Here is a 22,584-nt window from a genome sequence, read left to right as displayed (position 1 = left end):
TGATTGCGAACCTGGAAGAAGGGGACTACATGATGTCTCGGGACATCAAGGATGCTTGCCTTCATGTCCCAATTTACCCTTCTCACCAAGGGTACCTCAGATTTGTGGTACAGAACTGTCACTATCAGTTTCAGACGCTGCCGTATGGATGGTCCACGGCACCCCGGGTCTTTACCAAGGTAATGGCCGAAATGATGATACTCTTTCGAAGGAAGGGAATTTTAGTTATCCCTTACTTGGACGATTCCCTGATAAGGGTAAGATCCAGGGAACAGTTGGAGGTCGGTGTAGCACTATCTCAGGTAGTGTTGCGGCAGCACGATTGGATTCTCAATATTCCAAAATCGCAGCTGATTCCGACGACTCGTCTTCTGTTCCTAGGGATGATCCTGGACACAGTCCAGAAAAAGGTGTTTCTCCCGGAGGAGAAAGTCAGGGAGTTATCCGAGCTAGTCGGGAACCTCCTATAACCGAGCCAAGTCTCAGTACATCAATGAAAGGGTTCTGGGAAAAATGTTGGCTCCCTACGAAGCAATCCCATTCGGCAGATTCCACGCAAGAACTTTCCAGTGGGACCTGCTGGACAAATGGTCCGGGTCGCATCTTCAGATGCATCAGCGGATAACCCTGTCACCAAGCACAAGGGTGTCTCTCCTGTGGTGGTTGCAGAGTGCTCATCTTCTAGAGGGCCGCAGATTCGACATTCAGGACTGGGTCCTGGTGACCACGGATGCCAGCCTGCGAGGCTGGGGAGCAGTCACACAGGGAAGGAATTTCCAGAGCTTATGGTCAAGCCTGGAGACATCACTTCACATAAATATCCTGAAGCTAAGGGCCATTTACAATGCTCTAAGCTCAGCAAGACCTCTGCTTCAAGGTCACTCGGAGTTGATCCATTCGGACAACATCACGGCAGTCACCCACGTAAACAGACAGGGTGACACAAGAAGCAGGAGGGCAAGGCAGAAGCTGCAAGGATTCTTCGCTGGGCGGAAAATCATGCGATAGCACTGTCAGCAGTATTCATTCCGGGAGTGGACAACTGGGAAGCAGACTTCCTCAGCAGACACGACCCCCACCCGGGAGAGTGGGGACTTCACCCAGAAGTCTTCCACATGTTTATAAAACTCGACAAGTATTGCGCCAGGTCAAGGGACCCTCAGGCAATAGCTGTAGACGCTCTGGTAACACAGTGGGTGTACCAGTCAGTGTATGTGTTCCCTCCTCTGCCTCTCATACCCAAGGTACTGAGAATTATAAGATGGAGAGGAGTAAGCACTATATTCGTGGCTCCGGATTGGCCAAGAAGAACTTGGTAACCGGAACTTCAAGAGATGCTCACGGAGGATCCGTGGCCTCTTCCTCTAAGAAGGGACCTGCTCCAGCAAGGACCCTGTCTGTTCCAAGACTTACCGCGGCTGCGTTTGACGGCATGGCGGTTGAACGCCGGATCCTGAAGGAGAAAGGCATTCCGGATGAAGTCATTCCTATCCTGATCAAAGCCAGGAAAGATATAACCGCAAAACATTATCACCGCATTTGGCGAAAATATGTTGCGTGGTGCGAGGCCAGTAAGGCCCCGACGGAGGAATTTTCAACTAGGTCGATTCCTACATTTCCTGCAAACAGGAGTGTCTATGGGCCTGAAATGGGGGTCCATTAAGGTTCAAATTTCGGCCCTGTCAATTTTCTTCCAAAAAGAACTAGCTTCAGTCCCTGAAGTTCAGACGTTTGTGAAAGGGGTACTGTATATACAGCCTCCTTTTGTGCCTCCAGTGGCACCTTGGGATCTAAATGTAGTTTTTGGGTTCCAAAAGTCACATTGGTTTGAACCACTTAAATATGTGGAGTTAAAATATCTCACATGGAAAGTGGTCATGCTGTTGGCCCTGGCCTGGGCCAGGTGCGTGTCAGAATTGGCGGCTTTATCCTGTAAAAGCCCTCATCTGATTTTCCATTCGGACAGGGCGGAATCGAGGACTTGTCCTCAGTTTCTCCCTAAGGAGCTTTGCTGCTGCTGGGAAGACGATAGGCTGCTGGTAATAATTAAAATTGAAGGAATAGAGGAGAAAGACAGCGGAAAACATCGAAAGAAACCTTTGATGTGAAAGTACACCGCACCTTGAAGTAAGCATACACGTGAGCATCCTATATACCCAGAGACCTACTCGTGGGTGCTTGATTATTTTGGATACTGCATTTGTATGGGTGAAAGAAACCTTGATGTGATTTATACAATTGTTTTAGAAGTAAGCACATGTAAGCAGTCCATTTATGCGAGTCACTGAGGTGGACCTTACGAGTAGAACTGCACATCCCAAGTACTGAATAGTCGAAGGAACCTGGGTGTACATTTTGTTCCTCTAATACCCACAGAGACTGTACTGAACATTTGTGTTTATATTGTGTTTTTTTTCATACATCATCTTTGGACGACGGATTCATATATGAACTCACTTGTATGAAAAGGAACGGACTTTAGCCCACACGGGTAATTTCTTTGGACTTTTTACTATTTGCGCCACCTAGGGATTATTCTAATATTCCCTTTCTATCATCTTGGGCGGCTGCCCGAGGGGTCTCGGCTTTACAACTTTGCCGAGCAGCTACTTGGTCAGGAGCAAATACGTTTGTAAAATTCTACAAATTTGATACCCTATTTGGAAATAAATGAGAGCGCAATTGCAATTAAAAATATATAGTAAATACTTTAATACATGCACAACATATATTGGACAAAATTAAAAACAAAGTAATTCTAAAAGGTTGTTCTAAAAAGTCAAATTAATTATTGGTGCTTGACACACCCCCAGAGGGTTCCACAACCTGTAACTGATCCGGTAATTGCCTGTAAATCAATCACTGTCTCAAGGGGTTCACTACGGCTGGCCGGCGGTCGGGCTCCCGGCGACCAGCATCCCGGCGCCGGGAGCCCGACCGCCGGCTTACCGACAGCTTGGCGAGCGCAAATGAGCCCCTTGCGGGCTCGCTGCGCTCGCCATGCTACGTGCACGGTGGCGCGCTACGCGCGCCACACTATTTTATTCTCCCTCTATGGGGGTCGTGGACCCCCACGAGGGAAAATAAGTGTCGGTATGCCGGCTGTCGGGCTCCCGGCGCCGGTATACTGAGCGCCGGGAGCCCGACCGCCGGCAAACAGAAGACCACCCGTCTCAAGTGTTGGTAGCTTTTTCTACTATGTTTGAATAGAGTTCCACAGAATGATGGTTTTTTAGAAGTAAATCTGATGCTCACCGTTGCTGGAGTTCAATAGCAATAAACTTCCCAATATCTGGTGCAGCGGAGGGAGAAGGAGCATACACCTCTCTGGATCCAAATGCCGTATGAAGAGAGGAAAGAGTGGCTGTCAGCAGCGCCGCTCACAGTGTCCCTGTCAGCCCGTGCTCCGTACTCCACAATTAGGGGCGAGCTTGATGAGATGTTTCTCAGGGTACACGTGGAAAAGAGCGCGGTTGTAGACTGGCAGTGGAACAGTGGAGACAGAGCCCGGCAGTGTTGTGGTCCTCACGGGGGTAGCCTTTACGCGTTTCTCCGCTGTCAACGTATAGCGGTTTCCTCAGAAGGACCTTCTGAGGATATTGGGAAGTTTATTGCTATTGAACTCCAGCAGCGGTGAGCATCAGATTTACTTCTAAAAAACCATCATTCTGTGGAACTCTATTCAAACATAGTAGAAAAAGCTACCAACACTTGAGACAGTGATTGATTTACAGGCAATTACCGGATCAGTTACAGGTTGTGGAACCCTCTGGGGGTGTGTCAAGCACCAATAATTAATTTGACTTTTTAGAACAACCTTTTAGAATTACTTTGTTTTTAATTTTGTCCAATATATGTTGTGCATGTATTAAAGTATTTACTATATATTTTTAATTGCAATTGCGCTCTCATTTATTTCCAAATATTGTCTTTAATTAGGTGATAATCCAAATCACCTGTTGGGAGCAGCAACTACAATTATTTATTTACAAGTGTTCAATTAGACTTAAGGGAAACTTGCGCCTGAAAAACAAGTGTTATTGTTTATTATTGTTTTTTAAATTTGATACCCTGGCTGAGGAGGACCTGGAGTTCTCTCAATTGGTGCTGCAGAGTCATCCGCACTCTCCCGCCCGTTTCGGAGCTTTGGTATAATCCCCATGGTCCTTACGGAGTCCCCAGCATCCACTAGGACGTCAGAGAAAATAAGAATTTACTTACCGATAATTCTATTTCTCATAGTCCGTAGTGGATGCTGGGCGCCCATCCCAAGTGCGGATTGTCTGCAATACTGGTACATAGTTATTGTTACCAAAAAATCGGGTTATTGCTGTAGTGAGCCATCTTTTCTAGAGGCTCCTCTGTTATCATGCTGTTAACTGGGTTTAGATCACAAGTTATATGGTGTGATTGGTGTGGCTGGTATGAGTCTTACCCGGGATTCAAAATCCTTCCTTATTGTGTACGCTCGTCCGGGCACAGTATCCTAACTGAGGCTTGGAGGAGGGTCATAGGGGGAGGAGCCAGTGCACACCAGGTAGTTCTGAAGCTTTACTTTTGTGCCCAGTCTCCTGCGGAGCCGCTATTCCCCATGGTCCTTACGGAGTCCCCAGCATCCACTACGGACTACGAGAAATAGAATTATCGGTAAGTAAATTCTTATTTTCAGCAGTTACTTAGCTTTTAAGCTAAGCTAGCTTGATGTGCCTTGTATGTGTGAGCTGGTATGAATCTCGCCACTATCTGTGTTAAATCCTTCTCTCGAAGATGTCCGTCTCCTCGGGCGCAGTTTCTAGACTGAGTCTGGTAGGAGGGGCATAGAGGGAGGAGCCAGCCCACACTCTCAAACTCTCAAAGTGCCAATGGCTCCTAGTGGACCCATCTACACCCCATGGTGCTAATGTGGACCCCAGCATCCTCTACGGACTACGAGAAAAGGATTTACCGGTAGGTAACCAAAATCCTATTTTCGGTTCATACAGTGTGCTATAATGTGCATGTCGGCTCATAACGTGTGCTATAATGTGTACCATTGTTGTCCTATTACTTATGCCATCACAGGATCTATTAAAAGAAATTAGTATTTATATAAAGCAGTTTTTTCTGCTAAAATAAATGTTTTTTCACTTTTTTCTCTTTGAAAGTGGACTGGTAGCCCAAATCTGCGCTGCATGATTGTACATGTGTGATCTACGAATGTGCAGATGCATGCAGGAATGGCGATTCGCCAGTCTGTATCACCAGTGCGCAGGGTTCTCTCCACTAACTAGCAACATTTTATTCGTAATGGCAACAATAGGAAAATTTAGAAGCGAACGGGAGGGGCATTTCTAATTGGGAGGGGCTATGATTAGAGGGAGGAGTCAGAATTCTTAAACTGCTCCCCCTCTAAAAGTTAAGTCTAGATCCGCCACTGTGTCAATCATGCTGCAGCTTAGGGGCGCTGCGACCATCGTTGCAGAAATAGATCTGCATATGCTCGGTACAGATCCTGTGCATGCGCCATTCTCAAAGATCTCAAAACATTGCACGGTTTGGGTACATCTCTGAATTTGGCTTTCTGTTCCTATGTTCCAGTTCTTCATTTCAAATTGTTGGGAGGTCTGAAAATGTGGGCAGGAGCCCAAGCGCTGATCTTGTACACAGAGACCCACTTATTTGTTAAAATACCTCTAGCCCACATACAGTATAAATCGGGGCCGGACTGCCAATCTGGCACTTCTGTCAAATGCAATGTCAAAGGGCCAATGGGCCGATCCTGTCATTCATAGAGCCAGGAAGGTGGATGCCTCCCCGCCCGTCTCCATGGAAATGGGGGGGTGCCGCAAATCCATGCACCCTTGACTTGCGGCAAGCTGCCGTCCCTAGTGTCCGCTCACTCACCCCTGTCACGTGCGCGCGTGCCAGGGCCAATTTCGGCCTCCAGTCGGTCCCTGGTATAAATACTATAGTAATGCGGTAGCGGAGTAGCAAAATCTGAGTAAACAAAACTGCACACACAGACACTGTGCAGAGACTTGAGTCAGGTGATTGCCCAAACTCCAATGGGAGACCAGTCAGCAGTCACATGATGCCCACAGCCAATCCCTGATCAGCCAGGAGTTTAAAGAGCCCTCCCTTGGAGACAGAAGGGGTCAGTGCAATGTTGTCTATAACCTTGTGAAGACTTTTCCAGTGAGCTCTGTCCTGCAAATTATCTTATTCAGAGAATTTTAATGCAAATCATCATCTTGCTGACTACTGGCTCCAGCATTCCGGTTTCATCCTGGTGTCTCCTGCGTTCCGGTTCCATCCCGGTGTCTAGCTATCGGCTATCACATACCAGTTTATTCCTGTTCAATTCCGGTGTGTATCTACCAGCTACCAAGTGCCAGATGTTCTGGTTCAACCCCAGTGTCTAGCTATCAGTTATTCAGTAGCAGTTACGCCAGTTCAACCCCTGTGTCCAGCTACCTAGTACCAGATGTTCTGGTTTAACCCTGGTGTCCAGTTACCCAGTACCAGATGTTCTGGTTTAACCCCGGTGTCTAGCTATTAGCTATCCAATACCAATTACTCCATTTCAATCCCAGTGTCCAGCCACCCCAGTTCATCCTAGTTCCAGTGTTGTCCTGTGTTCTGGACTTCTAGACTGTCACGTCTGCACCTGCTAGCAGTTTCAGTTTCACCATGTCACACCAATTCTGCTCTGATGTATGAGGAAGAACTACGCTAGACCTTCCAGTTTATGTCCAGCTTTCGTCCGTTCCATTCCTGTCAAAACCCTGAGACTGGTTCCACAGCCAAACACATGAGTGACTCTCTCTCTGCATTATCTTCTCTGTTCATTGTTTGTTCTATCGGTCAACTTGTCTCTTTTTTACCCCTGTCATTGACCTAAACCCTCGACTTCCCCATATATCTCATCAGGTGTGTTCATTTCCCATTGTGTCTTATCTGTGGTCCTCGATTTCTCTGTGTGTCCTGTTTCCCCCCCTTAATAATCCAGATGTCTTGTCTTTGTCATGGTTTTTTGTCTAGCTCCATGCATGCTGTCTACCTTCTTTAGCACCACCCTGTCCTGCACGTATGGAAGTCCCAGTGGTGAATCCTTAAGGCACAATATTCTGGTATAATCAGCAGTTCTCATAAGAAAGTATTATGTACCAGATACCATATATGTGAAAGTATAATATGCAATGATTCTAATGGGTTATGGAGGTAGCTCCTGGGTCACACTGTCCTGTAGTTCAAGTCGTTCCTGGTCACATGTTCAGGCAAATATTACCTTGCCTGTATATGTCATAGCGCAGGTCTACCAGGTCCCAAAGCCGGTTGCAGTCGCGCCCTCTGCCGTTAGTGTAATGAATACAAGTAATTGTAAACTATAGTCATCTGCTGCTTGGTCCCATTCTCTCACCACATGTTCATTCATGTGGATAACTAATCTGTTTCTCACCTCTGACATCTGTCTGCTCTGTTAAAATGTTTTATTCCTGTTAACGTTCCATTTTTATTCCAGTGTACCAGTATTCAAAAGACTTTTTTCTCATACTCTCCAAAAGTATCTTCACATTACAATGACTTATTTTAGAATTATGAAGCGCGGCTGGAGTTGTGGTTAGCATTACTGCCTCACAGCCACAGGGAAGTTTGTATGTTCTCCCAGTGATTCTGTGGGTTTCCACCTGGTCCTCTGTTTTGTTTTCTCCACATTCCACAAGCATACTGGTAGATGAATTTGATGACCAGTAGCACTAGGGGGTATATTCAATTGAAGTCGAAACTGGCGTCTTGTCGGAAAGAGTGCAGTTTCCGATTGATTTAGGTCAGAAGTGGTTCTGACCTATTCAATAGGGGCTGTTTTTTCCCGACTTGTCGGAAAACACGTGGATCGGCGGAATTGCCGTGGATCCACGTGCTTATGTCTGGAACGCGACCAAATCCAACAGGTTTTGGCCCCTTTTCCGACAATTTCAAGTCAGATTAAGGAGATGAGACTGGGAGTGAGGTCATGTTTTGAGGGGTGTGGGGACGAGACGGCGGGCGGGTGCGGAGGACTGGAGAGGAGATGGAATGGATGAGGGTTAGGAGAAGCTGAGAGGAGACGGGTGACTGAGCCGGGACCTCGTTTGCTGGAGCCAGGTGCCGCGAGGTCTGCCGGCGACGCCCCATCCTGCTGCATGTTCCCTGCTCTCCCCGCCGCGATGACCTACTAGCGGGACGGAGCAGGAGGGCGTCTGGTTAGTGTCATTCCGACTTTAAAAACTGTTGGAAGGACAAATCTGACAGGAATTGAATAGTGCTTTGTCGGATCCTTTCCAACAATGCATGTCAGAAAGGATCCGACTTCAATTGAATATACCCCTAGGTGTGTTTGTATGTTGTATCATACTTGCCTACTCTCCCGGACGGCACAAGAGACTTGCGATTTTGTTTGGGTCATCTCCCAGAAGAATGGGCAGGATAGGGAAATAACACTGGGAATTGTGGGTTTGTATAGAGGACACAGGGCTAAAATGATGCGTCATTTTATTGGTCATTTTAGTATCGCCTTTACCCTACAGACTCGACATTTTGCCACAACAGAAGTGAGGCCAACTGATACAAAGAGCCCAGCACTAAAAATGGACAGCTGACACTAAAAATGGGCAAATATTGGTTGTGTGTTTGGGATTTTAGACTATAATCTCCAAAGGAGCAGGGACTAAAATGGACTACATGAATTCTTTGTACAACGCTGCTTAAATGAGTAGCACACACAAACAATGCCAATGGGTTGGATGTTATCCCGGCGGTTGAGATACCGGTGGTCACATGACTGACAGCGCCATCCTGACACTGATAATCCCGACACTGAACAGGATAAGTATTCTACCCCTCCCCCGTACCCTATCCTAACCCTTCGAGTAGTGTTTGCTACTGCTAACCCTCGGAAGGGTGGCAGCTATGGCTAACCACCTCCCCTAGTGCCTAACCCTAACCCATACCCCAAAACTCAATTTAAGGATGGCAGCTGTCGTTTTTCCAGAGCTGGTCTCCTGAGAAGTGTCGGCATTTCAGCATTGGTCACTTGACCACCGGCATCCTGACCGCATCCCATAATAATATCTCTAATTTTGCTGTTTAGAAAACTTTATGCTTACTGAAAGCAGCCATTTTGCTAAACCTCTGTTATCTAGAGCACAGGTTCTCAAACTCGGTCCTCAGGAACCCACACCGTTTGTTTTCCAGGTCTCCTCACAGAATCACTAGTGAAATAATTGGCTTCACCTGTGGATCTTTTCAAATGTGTCAGTGAGTATTGACTACACCTGTTCACCTACTGGGTGACCTGGAAAACAAGAGGTGTTTGGGGTCCTGAGGACCAAGTTTGAGAACCACATGGTCATGGTCCTTTTATTGCCCCAGCATTGTCCCAGCATTATTTAGCAGTGCCTTTGACAACATATAGAATACTATTTGATCTATAACTATGAACCACACGATTTAGGCAGTGAGTCACATGCTTTATTTCTTTATTTTAATCAGCAAAGGCCTGACGAAGGTGACGTGAGATGTGTAACAGTGCTGGTTGTGGGCGCTGGGAGTCGAGGAATGGGCTACACTTATTTTGCCACAAATTTTCCCAAAGCGATGAAGGTAAGGAGTTTTTTTTTTTTTTTTTTTTATTGTAAACCTTTTTTTTTTCTTCATGTTATCCATATACAAGGCATTGGGCATTGACTGATTTTATATACAGTACATAGGCCTCCAACTCTGAATTTCTTATCACACAGAAAACATGTACATTACGTTGGTCCATTTTGTGAAATGTAAGCCTTTTTTCATTGATCGTGCATCTTTCATATAAACACATGCTTCACAATTTGTAAGTAAAGCAGGTCAGTGGGGTTCTGGTCCAAAATTCAGGCACTTGTGAGGTAAGATATATATATATATATATATATATATATATATCTAAATGCTGGTCTATTAAAATACTGTCACAGTCCTTTATAAAGCACTTCAAACCAATTTCTCCTTTGTAGCAATATAGAAGTAATCATTAACCCCTTCATTTCCAGTGCAGGACAGAGAGGAGGGGCCCGTATGAAGACTACACATGGATCCCCTCCTCTCTGAGTTTGATCAGGGTAGTTTTCTATTTGGTAAAGGTAAGTTGATGCATCAGAACCAAGTTACCCCAATCTGGAGTACCGTATTCCAATAAGAGTCCCTCACCCTCTTCCTTCTCCCTCCATCTGAAGGCAGAATGGTACCCACTTACCTGTTTTGGTTTGTAAGGCGTCACAGTGCTCCACAGGGCTCGGTAGCATGGAACCCAGCACAGATAAAACAGGGACATGTAAGGAAGCCAAATTCAAATGTGAAAACCTAGAGGCCCTGCTCACTTAACCTTACAATCTTTTTGGGAAGAGGATAGAACTGATTTATCTGAGTAATCAACAGGTTATACACTTTACACCACAGTAGTGCCCCTTATATACATTACACCACAGTAGAGCCCCTAATACACATTACGCCACAGTAAAGACCCTTATATACATTACGCCACAGTAGAACCCCTAATACATATTACGCCACAGTAGAGCTGCTTATACACATTACGCCACAGTAGAGCCCCTTATACACTTTACACCACAGTAGTGCCCCTTATGTACATTACACCACAGTAGAGCCCCTAATACACATTACGTCACAGTAAAGACCCTTATATACATTACGCCACAGTAGAACCCCTAATACATATTACGCAACAGTAGAGCTGCTTATACACATTCTGCCACAGTAGAGCCGCTCTTCCTCATTATCGTATAGTAGGGGTGCGCCTGGCAGAGAAGGAGCCAGGTGCACCACTACTATTATACATTGCAGCAGGCTGTACACAGTAACTGGTGGTGCATACCAACTGTACAGGGAAAGTGAGGGCACATGAGCACCCCATATATGCCTCTCAGAAGGTGATTTTGCTTGAGAGGGTACCCAGGACAGAGTAGGAGAACTGTGCCAGTACAGAATTCTGAGGACCAAAATCCAAAAGGGTTGCTGCAGCAGCCGGAGCTTCAGGAAAGCACGCACCCCAGGATGCATGCTCAAGTTCAGAAGAGAGGAGAAAACCCCGCAGTCACCTGGGGCACTGCAGCAGATCTTCCAGTCAGGCAGCCGCTGATGGAATGGGCCGACTGGAAGAGATGTCATGGCGTCTCTCCCAGAAGATGCTGTGGGAGATAGGTAGAGCCAGGAGGGGGCTTATTAGCGAGTTGGGCAGCTGCAGTACTACCCGTTGTAATGTACAGTATCTAGCGGTGCTGTGTCCGGCCAAGAAGGAGCAAGGCTCATCGCCACTACACCAGTTACAGTGGACAGCGCTGCAGCTGGCAGCAGAGGGTGAATACGATTGCGGGTGCGGCCACCCGCCACTTCTCTGACCACAGGGCATATGTGCTGTGTGCCAAGCACTGTCAGCACCACCCTATTTATGGACCTGCTGGTACCTGGCAGAGGGGATAGAAGGGAACAACATACCAGTTGAAAGTCCCTTTGATAAGATGCCTGTGATTAATAAGCCACCAATATTGTTGGCAACAGTGCATTCATTATTTTTTTTTTTTCCTTTTTATTTTGTTATATATAATTCCAAAATAAATTTTTTAAACAGTGGGCATGATGCAGAGTTGAAGATGTAAGCCACAAATGCTTCCATGGGTTGTGCACAAAAATAAATGAGTGTTTGCTTGTACTCCTCTTTGTAGTCTGTCTGCTCTTGTTTTTTGCACCCTTGGTAAAAGTTAGGAGCTGATTGGTTTGGTACTTCATCCACTTTATTGCCAAGCTGTGATAAATATCACCCTAAATATCTAAGGATTAACAAAGTGGAATGAGTATTCTGAGGTCGTCTATGGAAAGCTTAGGCTTGCTGTGGCCAAGTTCCAATGTGTTGCAACATGTGAGTGGGAGGTTGCTTACAGGAGACTGTCAAAGTACTACCCCCGCCCATCCCAAGATCACTGGGTGTTGTTACCTTAAATAGAGAGCTGATTCTCGGTGTGGCTCTTGGTGGTGTAGGACTAGTCACTGGAGCTCTATTGTAGCAAGGAGTGCCTTGTTGGGTGCCTGCGCTAAGCTGACTGCATACAGATACAGCTGCCAGAAAGAGAGGAGATGGCTTTCCTGGGGGTATATCTACGTGTGACCGGCGGTCAGGAGACAGCCGGTCACAATACCTACCCCTACATCCCGATCACTAAGAATCCTGACGGTGTCCACAACACCCAGAGAGTGGGAATAGAACCTGTGGCGAGGGGCTTGTTGCGCTCCCCCCCGCCAGCATACAGCCACCGGGATCCCGCCATCGGTATGGTGACCACCCAACCAATTTCTACTATATGTGTTGGACATTTTTGACCAATATGTGGAAAATCCCTTTTGGGTCTCTGGTTCGTCCTTACTTTACCAAGAAGTTGGTTTGGATGAGTATCAGTGTAGATTAACCAATAGCTGCTCAAACAGAGCATCTCCTCTGTGTTAATATTAGTGCTGTGGCTGCAGTTGGTTGATTTAGAAAGAAAAGTTTGATAGGGAAGGAATTATCTGTTACTTTTCTAACCTACACATTCCCATAGTTCTCCTAAGGCATACAGTACAACAGAGGGGTTAGTTTTAGGCAATAGGGGGTGGGTTAGAGAGAGGCTGTCGGGAAGGAAGGGTTAGGGTTAGGCACTAAGAAGGTAGGGTTAGGCTGTGGGCAGGGTTAGGGTTAGGCACTAAGAATGGGGGTTATGTTTAGGCTACGGGGGAGGGTTAGGGTTAAGCTGCGGGGATGGAAGGGTTAGGTTTATGCACTAGTTGGGGGGGGGTAGGGATAAGCTGAGGGGGGCGAGGTTTAGGCTGAGGGGTAGGGAGGGTTAGGGGGGTACAAGGAGACTGTTGGTATACTTACTGCACCCTTGTTGAGATTCTAAGCATCGGGATGCTGCTGTCAGTCTTCTTACCGCCGGGAAATCCCGACTGCCGGCCTCCCATATGTACCAGAATATGATTGATCGTGAATTGCCTTGAGAATTCTATCAAGGGTGGAGTTGAACGCTATGATATTACGTGGGTATTCGTGATGAACCCTACCAATAACCTAACTGTCCCTATCTGGGAAGGAATGTCCCATATTAAATCCAAATGCCCCATTCTCTCATCACTTTTCCGTTCGAGTTTATCTATTTATATTTAAGTTCCTCCATTGGCTGCTAAGCTTTCAGACAGTACACCATTTAGACTACATCTAACCTGTATATAGCATGTTTTATATCTGTAAGTGGGTGTAATAATACTGTAATATCAACTGACATTACAACTCTGTGTTTTTGTCTATAACTGTATCCTAAATTGCCTTAGAAGTATACCTGATTGGACATTTGGCCGTGTAGTAAGAAAGGGGAATGTCAGTGACTTCTTACAAGGTGTGCACTGCATTTTTCACCGTAATCTCCAAAATCTTCCAACGTGGGTTTCCCTATTCTGCTGATAGAAATAGCACCGACCAGCACCACCAATGTTTAAGGGAAAATACTATGCAAGCTGATTTTTCAGATTTTCATTACTGTTCCACTGACGACCCCTTGTGGAAAGATACCGCTCCTGCCCAGTGTGCTGTCTTTTCTAGATGAGGTCAGTGGAGTGTATTGCAACATATTCGGCTCACTGGTTTAATGTACGCCCATTTGTATTGCACAAATAACCCATTGTAACGCTACTCATCTTATTAAAAATTTTTTTTTAAAGCCACCTCACACAGAATTTGTTCTGCTGTTCCCGTATCCCCCCCCCCATGATATAAAATGTGTTTTGCAGCTTACACATGTGTGCGTGACTATCTTATGTACTCCTCTTTTTAAGGCGTGACACAGTTCTCTTAACTGGTTTCCTTTAAAAGGCTCAAAATATTATATGCAAATAATAATTTCTATAAGTCCTAAGTGCAATGTGTACCATATGGAAGATAACCATGATAAGAGACTAGCGGTGGAATCCTGATCGCCAGTTACACCTATCTGGCAGATGGCAGTTGTTACTACACCTAGAACTGACGTACGTTTCGCACTACACAACTCGCGCTGTTTTCTGGGACTGAAAACCTTAGCTATCCATTTTTTGTTTGTTAAAATAGTGGAAATCGGCACCAGTAACAATTGCACGGTCTATGGCTACGAAATAGAAGGATTTGCTGCATCTCTAGACTTATAGAATGTGAACACGTAAACTTTAACACGATTTTCTACAGACTTTCTCTGTGTTTGCATAAGCCATGCTTTGTAGAAGGTTCCTATAGCTGGACGTGAAATGTGTTGGGTCCCTCTGTAGCATTTAGTCTCTGCTTTCTTCCACGATGACTCCTCATCCACCTACAGTATCTCAATCTTCGGAAGTGTGTTTGTCATTTGTAGATGGACAAATGACTGCAAAGACCCATGCAGCTAATTAGATTCACAAATAAATTCTTATTTGACTGGTTTATTTTGTTATCAAAATGTTCTTGAATACATATTTGTCTCTATGCATTAAGCATGACCATGTGTCGCCATAGGCATTTTCTGTAATATGCCTTACTGTATGTGTATATATATATATATATATATATATACTGTACCTTACTATAGCGCAGATACACCTTCCTTTAATTTAATAAAATCCTTTTTATACAGTATTTTTTATATAGAGCAAGGAAAAATACTTAAAAATGTAAATCTCCTTTAGTCAATAAATCTCTAGATTATTAATATCCATTGTAGTTTTTTTAAGACTGATACATATGTACATAAAACACGATTATTTGTAAATATACAATTGTCAAATATCTAAAAAAAATTAAAATGTAAAATACAATAAATGAGCGTTTTGTGTAGTCAAAGTAGGTAATTTTTATTGCAGCAAAAAGTGTACATAAGTCATCCAAATATATTTGAAAGCATACAGAATATACAGTAAAAATGAACATACTCTGTTTTCAGCCGTATGTGATGAAATAACAGCAATTATTGTGGAGGTCTTCAGTGGACTGGCAGAAAATATGTGGCTGTGTGTATATATGTATGTATATGTGTGTGTGTGTGTGTGTGTGTGTGTGTGTGTGTATATGTATGTATATATATATATATATATATATATATATATATATATATAATATGCATTAGATTATCAGTCTCATCTGCCATTTGTGACCGTTTCTAAATGTGCATTAGCTTCTATACAGTATGTATGAGCTCTCTGTAGTCACAACATGCCTGGAGGAGCTTTATAAATAATGATGTTTGGAAGCAATTACAATAAATAATAATCTAATAATGTTTAGGCAGTCTATTTTTATTCGCTACATTTTCCAGCTTGTCACGCCTGTAACATTGATTATGGTGTTTACGCAGAAATTTTCTTTTTGTATTGTGAATGCTCAGACTACATAAAGATTTTAATGGTCTATAAATTCAGAAACCACATTGACCATATTTACTGTATGTTTTAGTCCCGTATGAAACCGAAAATGTCTTTAAATTATTGTACTTTGTAGATTTAAAAAAAAAAAAATCTATTATTTTTTTTATTACCGACTTTTTTATTTTTTTTTGTGTGTGTGTTTCCCCCCCCCCCCCTGCACTTTTACCTTATTGCACAAGTTGGAAGCTACTGTTTATGCTACAATGTCCTTAATCTGCATGTATAATTCATTAACTGATGGCACGAGTACAGTGGTCTAAATCAAGTGTCTGAAGCTATTGAATAACATCATTCCAAAAATGGTATCTTCCACTAGCGTGAAATAATAGGAAAGAAAATGTTGCTAGATCGTTAGGCTATCAGCGTCCTCGCCATAGAATAATTTTCATAATGTGACAAATCTGCTCTCCTAAGTGGATACTTTGCTACTAAAGCTATTATTTCAAAATGAATGAAAAAAAAAATAAAAAATAAATATATATATATATATATATATATATATATATATATATATTTTAATAAAACAGTAATCTGTGATGCACATTGAAATGAATGATTCGGTGACGGAATAAATTTAATTTGATTTCATTTTATGAGTGGATTCAACTATGAACAAAAATAATTTCAAGATAATTTTTTTTTTTTCAAAAAATGCACTTAATAAATGTAAATACATATAAAGTGCCGACACCAGATATTAAAAAGGGATAAAGATCTTTACACTATATAAAATATATTCGAAGAAAAAAGAAAATCACCTTCAAAACATGAGCCCCAATATCATCCTATCAAGTCCTTGTTAGATAAAGCATCAGAACGGATCCCTTTGTATTTCTTCCACAAAATCTCTTTCGTCTTTGCTTTTCCGTTAAAATAATCCCCATCACCATCAGCCAGAAATCAGCCATGGCATTTATGGTTCCAGTGACGCGCTGCATCCCGTCACCTCCGTGTCATTTCACCATGTGCCCTTAAATTTTTTTCTCCAATTCTATGCAGAGCTGGCTTAAATACGTGTCCCACTGCCTGAGCTGTAATGGATCCTGGAGCTCCTGCCATGTCCTCAGCAAGTGGGAGGGGGGAATCTGCTCTCTGAGTTGCTGTTTAACCATTTGCAAGAAAGAGGAGAAAAAAAAATATATGATGCAATTTCCTTATTTATTTTCTGGGAAAAACCCCAAAACAGGGTGGGGATGGGACTGGGAGGCACAATAGGGCTCTGTGTTGATTTAAACACCCTCTTCCTGGTTCACTTTTGGAAGAAAAAGACGAAGATTACAGAACTATTAGGAGATAAGCTCAAGAACAGCAACCAAGGCTAGTCTATCTGACTGCAGACAATCCTGACTCCCCAGGCTTTTTGTCTTGGCACAAAAGAAACCATGCGTATTTCTGGAAGTGAGGGGAAAACGCACTGCCCAGTGACTGCATCAATCATTACAGATTTATATAGACTATAAATATCAGACAATAGACCTAAGCTGCTGTTACTTATGGAGAGTTGACAGTAAATCTAATTTTATTTTTAGGGTGTAGCCACGGCTGCTTTGTTTTTAGTTTGTGTGTTTCCTATAAATAACAGAAGAACATTCTTTCCGCTTTACGAGCATTTCAGCTGGCCGAAAAATGCACAAGAGCTCCCTCATCCGGCTTCTGCAGCTACTAAATGTTTGTATATTTTCAACAGCTAGCAAATATGACCTTTAATAAATGTGGCTCGGCAAGAAGGAATTGTGGCTATGGATGGTTGTTTATGTCGTTGGTGCCGCCTAGGAATGGGGAGTGTTTATGCAGTGGGGAGACGCCTCTGCAGGTATCAAATAGGAACTGTAATCTTAAAGCAGCTTCATCAGATAAAAAAAAATAAATGTCCTGTTAATTCCAAGTGCAGCTCTTTATCTTCCTATAAGGTGGCTCAACAGAAAAACACGGACCTAGTTGGGGGACATCACTGTGTGCTGTACAACATCAGTCTCTAATACTTCTCATCGACCTCTCACTGACATACTGGGGCATCAATTTGATTTGCTGAATCAGTATTCACGAGCATGGTGCCCATCTATTTTCTATGAATCGGCGACATTACTACTTTAATGAATAAATAGACTGTATAATTAGCTTCTCTGCCTTTTGGCTAAGATCAAGTGTAGTACCTGCTCGAGGGAAACACTTGGTGGAGTACCTGTTCTTACACTAGGAGCGTGAGAGGTTCCTAGTGTGGAATGGAGAAACGCCTTGTGGAGTACCATGGCAATGCCTCTGGTCGAGAGTGGAGAAAAACTGGGCTTAGTATCCGCTACCTTCTTAGGGGTTGAAATAGGACCCCTTACGTGGAGCGGGAACGGCCTGGTCTAGTATCTACTCTCGTACTGGGGGTTGACCCTGGCACAGAGTGGGTATGAAGCTTGGTCTGGCTGAGAGGCCGGGAGCAGCTAGAAGCTTGAGGTGATTCGTGCCCCTGGAACTGGAAGGGACAGGGGTGCCGGAAATGCACGAAGGCACTTAACACTTCAACCCTTCCTGTCTGCACCCACTTTCCTTTGCCCTGGCCTTCTGGCTAGGGCAAGGATACTCTTTCATACCCCCCACCCCCCGGCCTTCTGGCTGGGGCTTATTTATTTCTTTATACACGCACGTGTTTTGCACTTGTGCACAACACCAGCACTTATTTATGTTTTGTAGTGTGTAATGTCACGTTTTTTTTGTTCGGGGTTTAGGTGAGACCCTTATGGGCCACCCTCTCCCCTAGTTGCCGAGGCCCTCTCCTTTTGGGGAGGGCCAGAGGCTGTTTTTGATCCCCAGGGGGAAGCTTCGGCCAACCTTGGGGATACACGAGGGTCCCTCTGCGCTTCGGCAAGGGGGGACCCACAGTCCCTTTTTCCCCTCAGTAGGCCTTTTGGCTCTGAGGGGTAGGGGAGTAACGGGGCCCAGTAGCGGATCTTGCCACGGGCAAGCAGGACTTTTGCCCGGGGCGCCGCCTTCCGGAGGGCGCCGGCGCCTTCCGGAGGGCGCTGCACCATGGCAAGATCCGCTGCTGCTGTGGTGCCGCGGCCCGCTGTCCGCTGTGAAGGGAAACTAGACGCTACGCGTCTAGTTTCCCTTCCTGGAGAGGATCTTCACTGTAATGATGTGCGGTGCGCGTTGACATCATCGTGCACCGCACAGCAAAGGTCCTCTCCACGAAGGTAACTAGACGCTTAGCGTCTAGTTTACCTTCGTGGAGAGGACCTTTGCTGTGCGGTGTGCGATGATGTCATTGCGCACCGCACATCCTACAACAGTACAGGGGGCGTAACTGACCACGCCCCCTGTATGAAGCCACGCCCCATAATGCCGCCCGGGGCGCCAGAAGCCCCGGAACCGGCCCTGACGGGGCCCTTCTCCTTTCGGAGAGGGTCCAAGAACCTACGCCCCCAGCACGTTTGGTCACAGACACTGGGTGATGAAGCACCTCACCTCGGGCTTCAAGTAAAAAAAAAAAAAAAAATAGACTGTATAATTAGCGCTAGATCCGACCACTCAACTGTTCCAGGAAAAAGGACCCTTATCCCAGTTTGGAGGGATGTCCTGGCAAGTTAAAAAAAAAAAAAAAAAAAAAGCTGTGCTTACCAGACGCAGGTGTGTGTGGCTTTAAGGGGCATTTTTAGAAGAGGGACGGGGCCTGGTAGTGGCCTTCTAAAGCACCCATCACACCACTAGTATGACATAGCCAAGCCAACTTTTAGCAATTGGTGGCAGCATCTGCTTCCTGAACCACGCACCTCAAGTGTTGGGAGTTATCAAGGGTTTTAACAAAGTCCAGGAGGGAAACATTCTCCAAATGAAGAGAATCAATAGGATACGAGGACATGCACTGAGACTAGAGGGGAAGGGGGGGGGGGGGGTTTCAGGGGAAATTTGAGGAAAAATTACACAGAAAGGGTAGTGGACAAGTGGAATAGGCTCCCATCAGAGGTGGTAGCGGCTAAGACAGTAGAGCAATTTAAACATGCATAGGATAGACATAAGGATGTTCTTACAAAGAACTAAGGATCAAATAAGTTTTGAGATAAAAATATGGTTAAAAAAAGGGGCAGACTAGATGGGCCAAGTGGTTCTTATCTGCCGTCACATTCTATGTTTCTATGTTGTGTAGATGGCAGCTGGACTCTGTTCTGCTTTTAATATATTACATATCCTATGACTAATGCGGCCCATACATCTAATGGGCGAATCCCTGATTCCTATTGCCTATTGCCGCCCCTACAGCATGTTAAAAATCCCCCAACTCGCTGATTCTATTAATTTGGGGTCGGAATTTGTGAATCGAGATTATTCAACGAGTTTGATTTTGCCGATCATCCGTCCCAGTCATCATGACACTGGGACGGGTCAGAATGGGTAATTGCACCAATTGATTGCTGATGTATGGGCCCCTTGATCCTAAACCGAATTGTCAGCTGTCGCTAATTTTCAAGGACATTCTAGATTTTAAAGCATTTATTGCTTCAGAAAACTCTGACTGGAAAGTTCCTATTTTTCATTATTTACAAGAAGCACGTTACAATTCCTCCTTTTTTCTTTTTTTTTCAATTCAGTGAACTTGTCAGGGTGGGACTTTTAGTGCTCCAAGTCCGGCTGAGATAGTATCGTGCATGACGAGCTCCGGTGCATCAGCTCAGCAGCCAAGTGTTCTGGAAACTCTTCTGAAATGTGGGTAACTTCAATAGAAGTCTCAGCTAGTACTCTGTAAGCATGCAGAAGATGAAAAGGAGAAGTGATAAAGTTCCTTTGGTTAAACGGACATGTTTTTCATTGTGATTTACAGTTTACCCATGATACCTGTATGTAAATTAGGCTGTGGACTTCTGTAGCAGCTGTTACAAATGGAGGTGCTTTGAAACCAGCATTGCATGCGGTCACATTGTCACTTCAGCTTATATGTTTGATAATTATGAGCCTGATTTGTGTAGCACATCACAATATGCTTTGGGTTTGCACAAATGTGCCTTTAAGGTGAATGCCACACCGCACCTCAAGGGGTACGCCTACCCACGGGAGATGTCTCTGCCGATTTGTCTTCCCAACGTAGGGGTGAATGTAGCAACTGACGGAGTGTTTATTATGTGTTTTCTCATTGTACGTGCTTTCATTGTACACCTTTCAGCCACATCTACACTTATGACTGAAGAAGTATAAATGAGCTGACACGGAGCGTAGGGCAAAGTTCAGTGAGGGTGTGTCACCTGATCTGCGGGCTGTGAGGAGGCAGACATGAGCGTTTGTGCTTTCAGGTGTCTTTTGCACCTAGTATAGGGCTGGTACAAGGGCATCCTGAGGACACGTGTCAAACAAAGTGCATGGATGGGGGCAAACCGAAAATATACGTACAATTCCGTATGTGGTTGAATATGCGCATTATTGCCCCGCATGCAGTGTGGTAGCGCATGTACCTGATTTTCCATCCATTGCTACATCAGGCCCCCTGTGTGGTTTACGTTTGTGGGTAGCGGAGATGACTCTAAAGTGGTGCAATGTCTAAAGGGCCCCATACACTACATCGATATGTCTAGAGGCTGAGGTTGGATGCGATTTCCCTTGAACTCTCCCAGGAGCTCCCCGGGAGTGGTTCCATATGATTCCATACGATTTGGTACATTTTGCATGCGATATATCGTATGCGATCCCAGCCATGCCTGCGGGAACCGACATATCACGAGTGCAGCACTAACGATCTAGGGGAGCCGATCCGACCCTCACGGGGCAGTGCATCGGATCGGATACACTGCCAAAATGCCCAATTTCACCCAATATATCGTCCCGAATGCCTGAATTGGGCTGAATTTGGGCATAATCGTTCTAGTGTATGGAGCCCTTAAGCGTAAACTTGTGCTTTTCTCATCATGGCGACATTTCAGATGTTGAAATTGTGCACCTGTCGACAGTTAGAGGTTGTCGACCTGGTGCCTGACTTCAGTCTGAACCATGTCAACATTGTGGGGTTGACATGAATGTCGATATGGTTAAGATGAAGGTCTGAGGTCTAAGTTATTGGGGGGGGGGGGGAGGTTTTGTTAGTTTTTATTGTTAGGAAAGTGCAATTAGAAATACATCTTCATCAGAGGGTGACTGGAAAGTAAAATGATCATCCAAGTAAAATAATTGGATGAGACCTGATCTCTGCCAGACTATGGGTGGGATTCAATTCTTTTAACCCCTTTCCACACCCATTCTGTTTCTGCCCTCAGGGATGTTGTATCATTATTTCAGCTCGCTACCCCCGGAGTAGTGAGGCACCCAACCCTTTACACAGGCAACCTGATTACTATGGGCGCTATATGCGCGATAACAGAGATCATTTTAGAATGGAAATTGGGCGTGATATATCATTTGAATCTCACCCTATGTGTCCAAAACTGAAGTGTTCTTGCTACAAAAAAATTGCGTGTGACTTTCTGCGCAGAGTGTCACTCCCCCATAGTGATGTGCTTACTTCATAGTTCATATGTAGTACTAAAAGCTCCCTCCCCCCTCCCATTCTGCTGTGCCTGATCCATACTTGACATGGAAAGCCCCCTCCCTCCATGCTGTTGTGTCTGCTCAATACATACCAAAAAAAGACTTCCAAGACCCTCCCAACCATCCCCCACACACACACAGTGGTGGCACCAGGGGCATGGACTAGTGGTAAGGAGCATGACTTGTGGAAAGTCCCCTGCTGACATCACTATGGGGGCATGGCCTCGTGGGAAGCCCCCAATTACCTCACCCCAGTTTCTGAAGGTACTGGGCTACCCTCTGGAGACTAGACTTCTCAATGACAGGAGCCAGGTGCTGCAGTGTGACATTATGGTTAATTTGCTTCTGCCAAAAAATGGACCCGTGTGTCTGTGTGGTATAACTCTCCCATGGGGCAGGTGCGACAGACCCCCACTCTAGAATCCTTCAGAGACTCAAGACTTCCTGTTTACTCACACATTTCACGAATGTCCCTGTTTACATATAAAAATAAATAAACATTGAGATTGAATATATAGGTGGGGTACCGTGGAGCGGTATGCAGGCCTCCGTGCATTGGCCAATTCACTAACTAAACCCCCATCGTTTATTCATTTATCCATAGATGTTGAGAGGATAATT

At 44.8% G+C, this 22,584-nt stretch overlaps 1 protein-coding gene across 7 annotated transcripts in view; it reads left to right on the top strand.

The window, feature by feature from the left end:
• LOC134966647 (scyllo-inositol 2-dehydrogenase (NADP(+)) IolW-like) overlaps positions 1–22,584 on the top strand; it is a 455,266-nt gene that overhangs the window by 202,374 nt on the left and 230,308 nt on the right. For 6 of the 7 annotated variants that reach the window (XM_063943552.1, XM_063943551.1, XM_063943553.1 and 3 more), the window contains one exon: positions 9,511–9,621. The exons of the other annotated variant lie outside the window; for it this stretch is intronic. In XM_063943552.1, coding sequence (XP_063799622.1) covers positions 9,577–9,621 — 45 coding nt within the window. In that variant the 5' untranslated portion in view covers positions 9,511–9,576. The remainder of the gene's footprint in view (positions 1–9,510; positions 9,622–22,584) is intronic. 7 annotated transcript variants of the gene reach the window in all.

Source organism: Pseudophryne corroboree, chromosome 10, assembly GCF_028390025.1.
Source record: "Pseudophryne corroboree isolate aPseCor3 chromosome 10, aPseCor3.hap2, whole genome shotgun sequence".
Classification (NCBI taxonomy): Eukaryota; Metazoa; Chordata; class Amphibia; order Anura; family Myobatrachidae; genus Pseudophryne; species Pseudophryne corroboree.
This window is presented reverse-complemented; position numbering and strand designations above follow the sequence as displayed.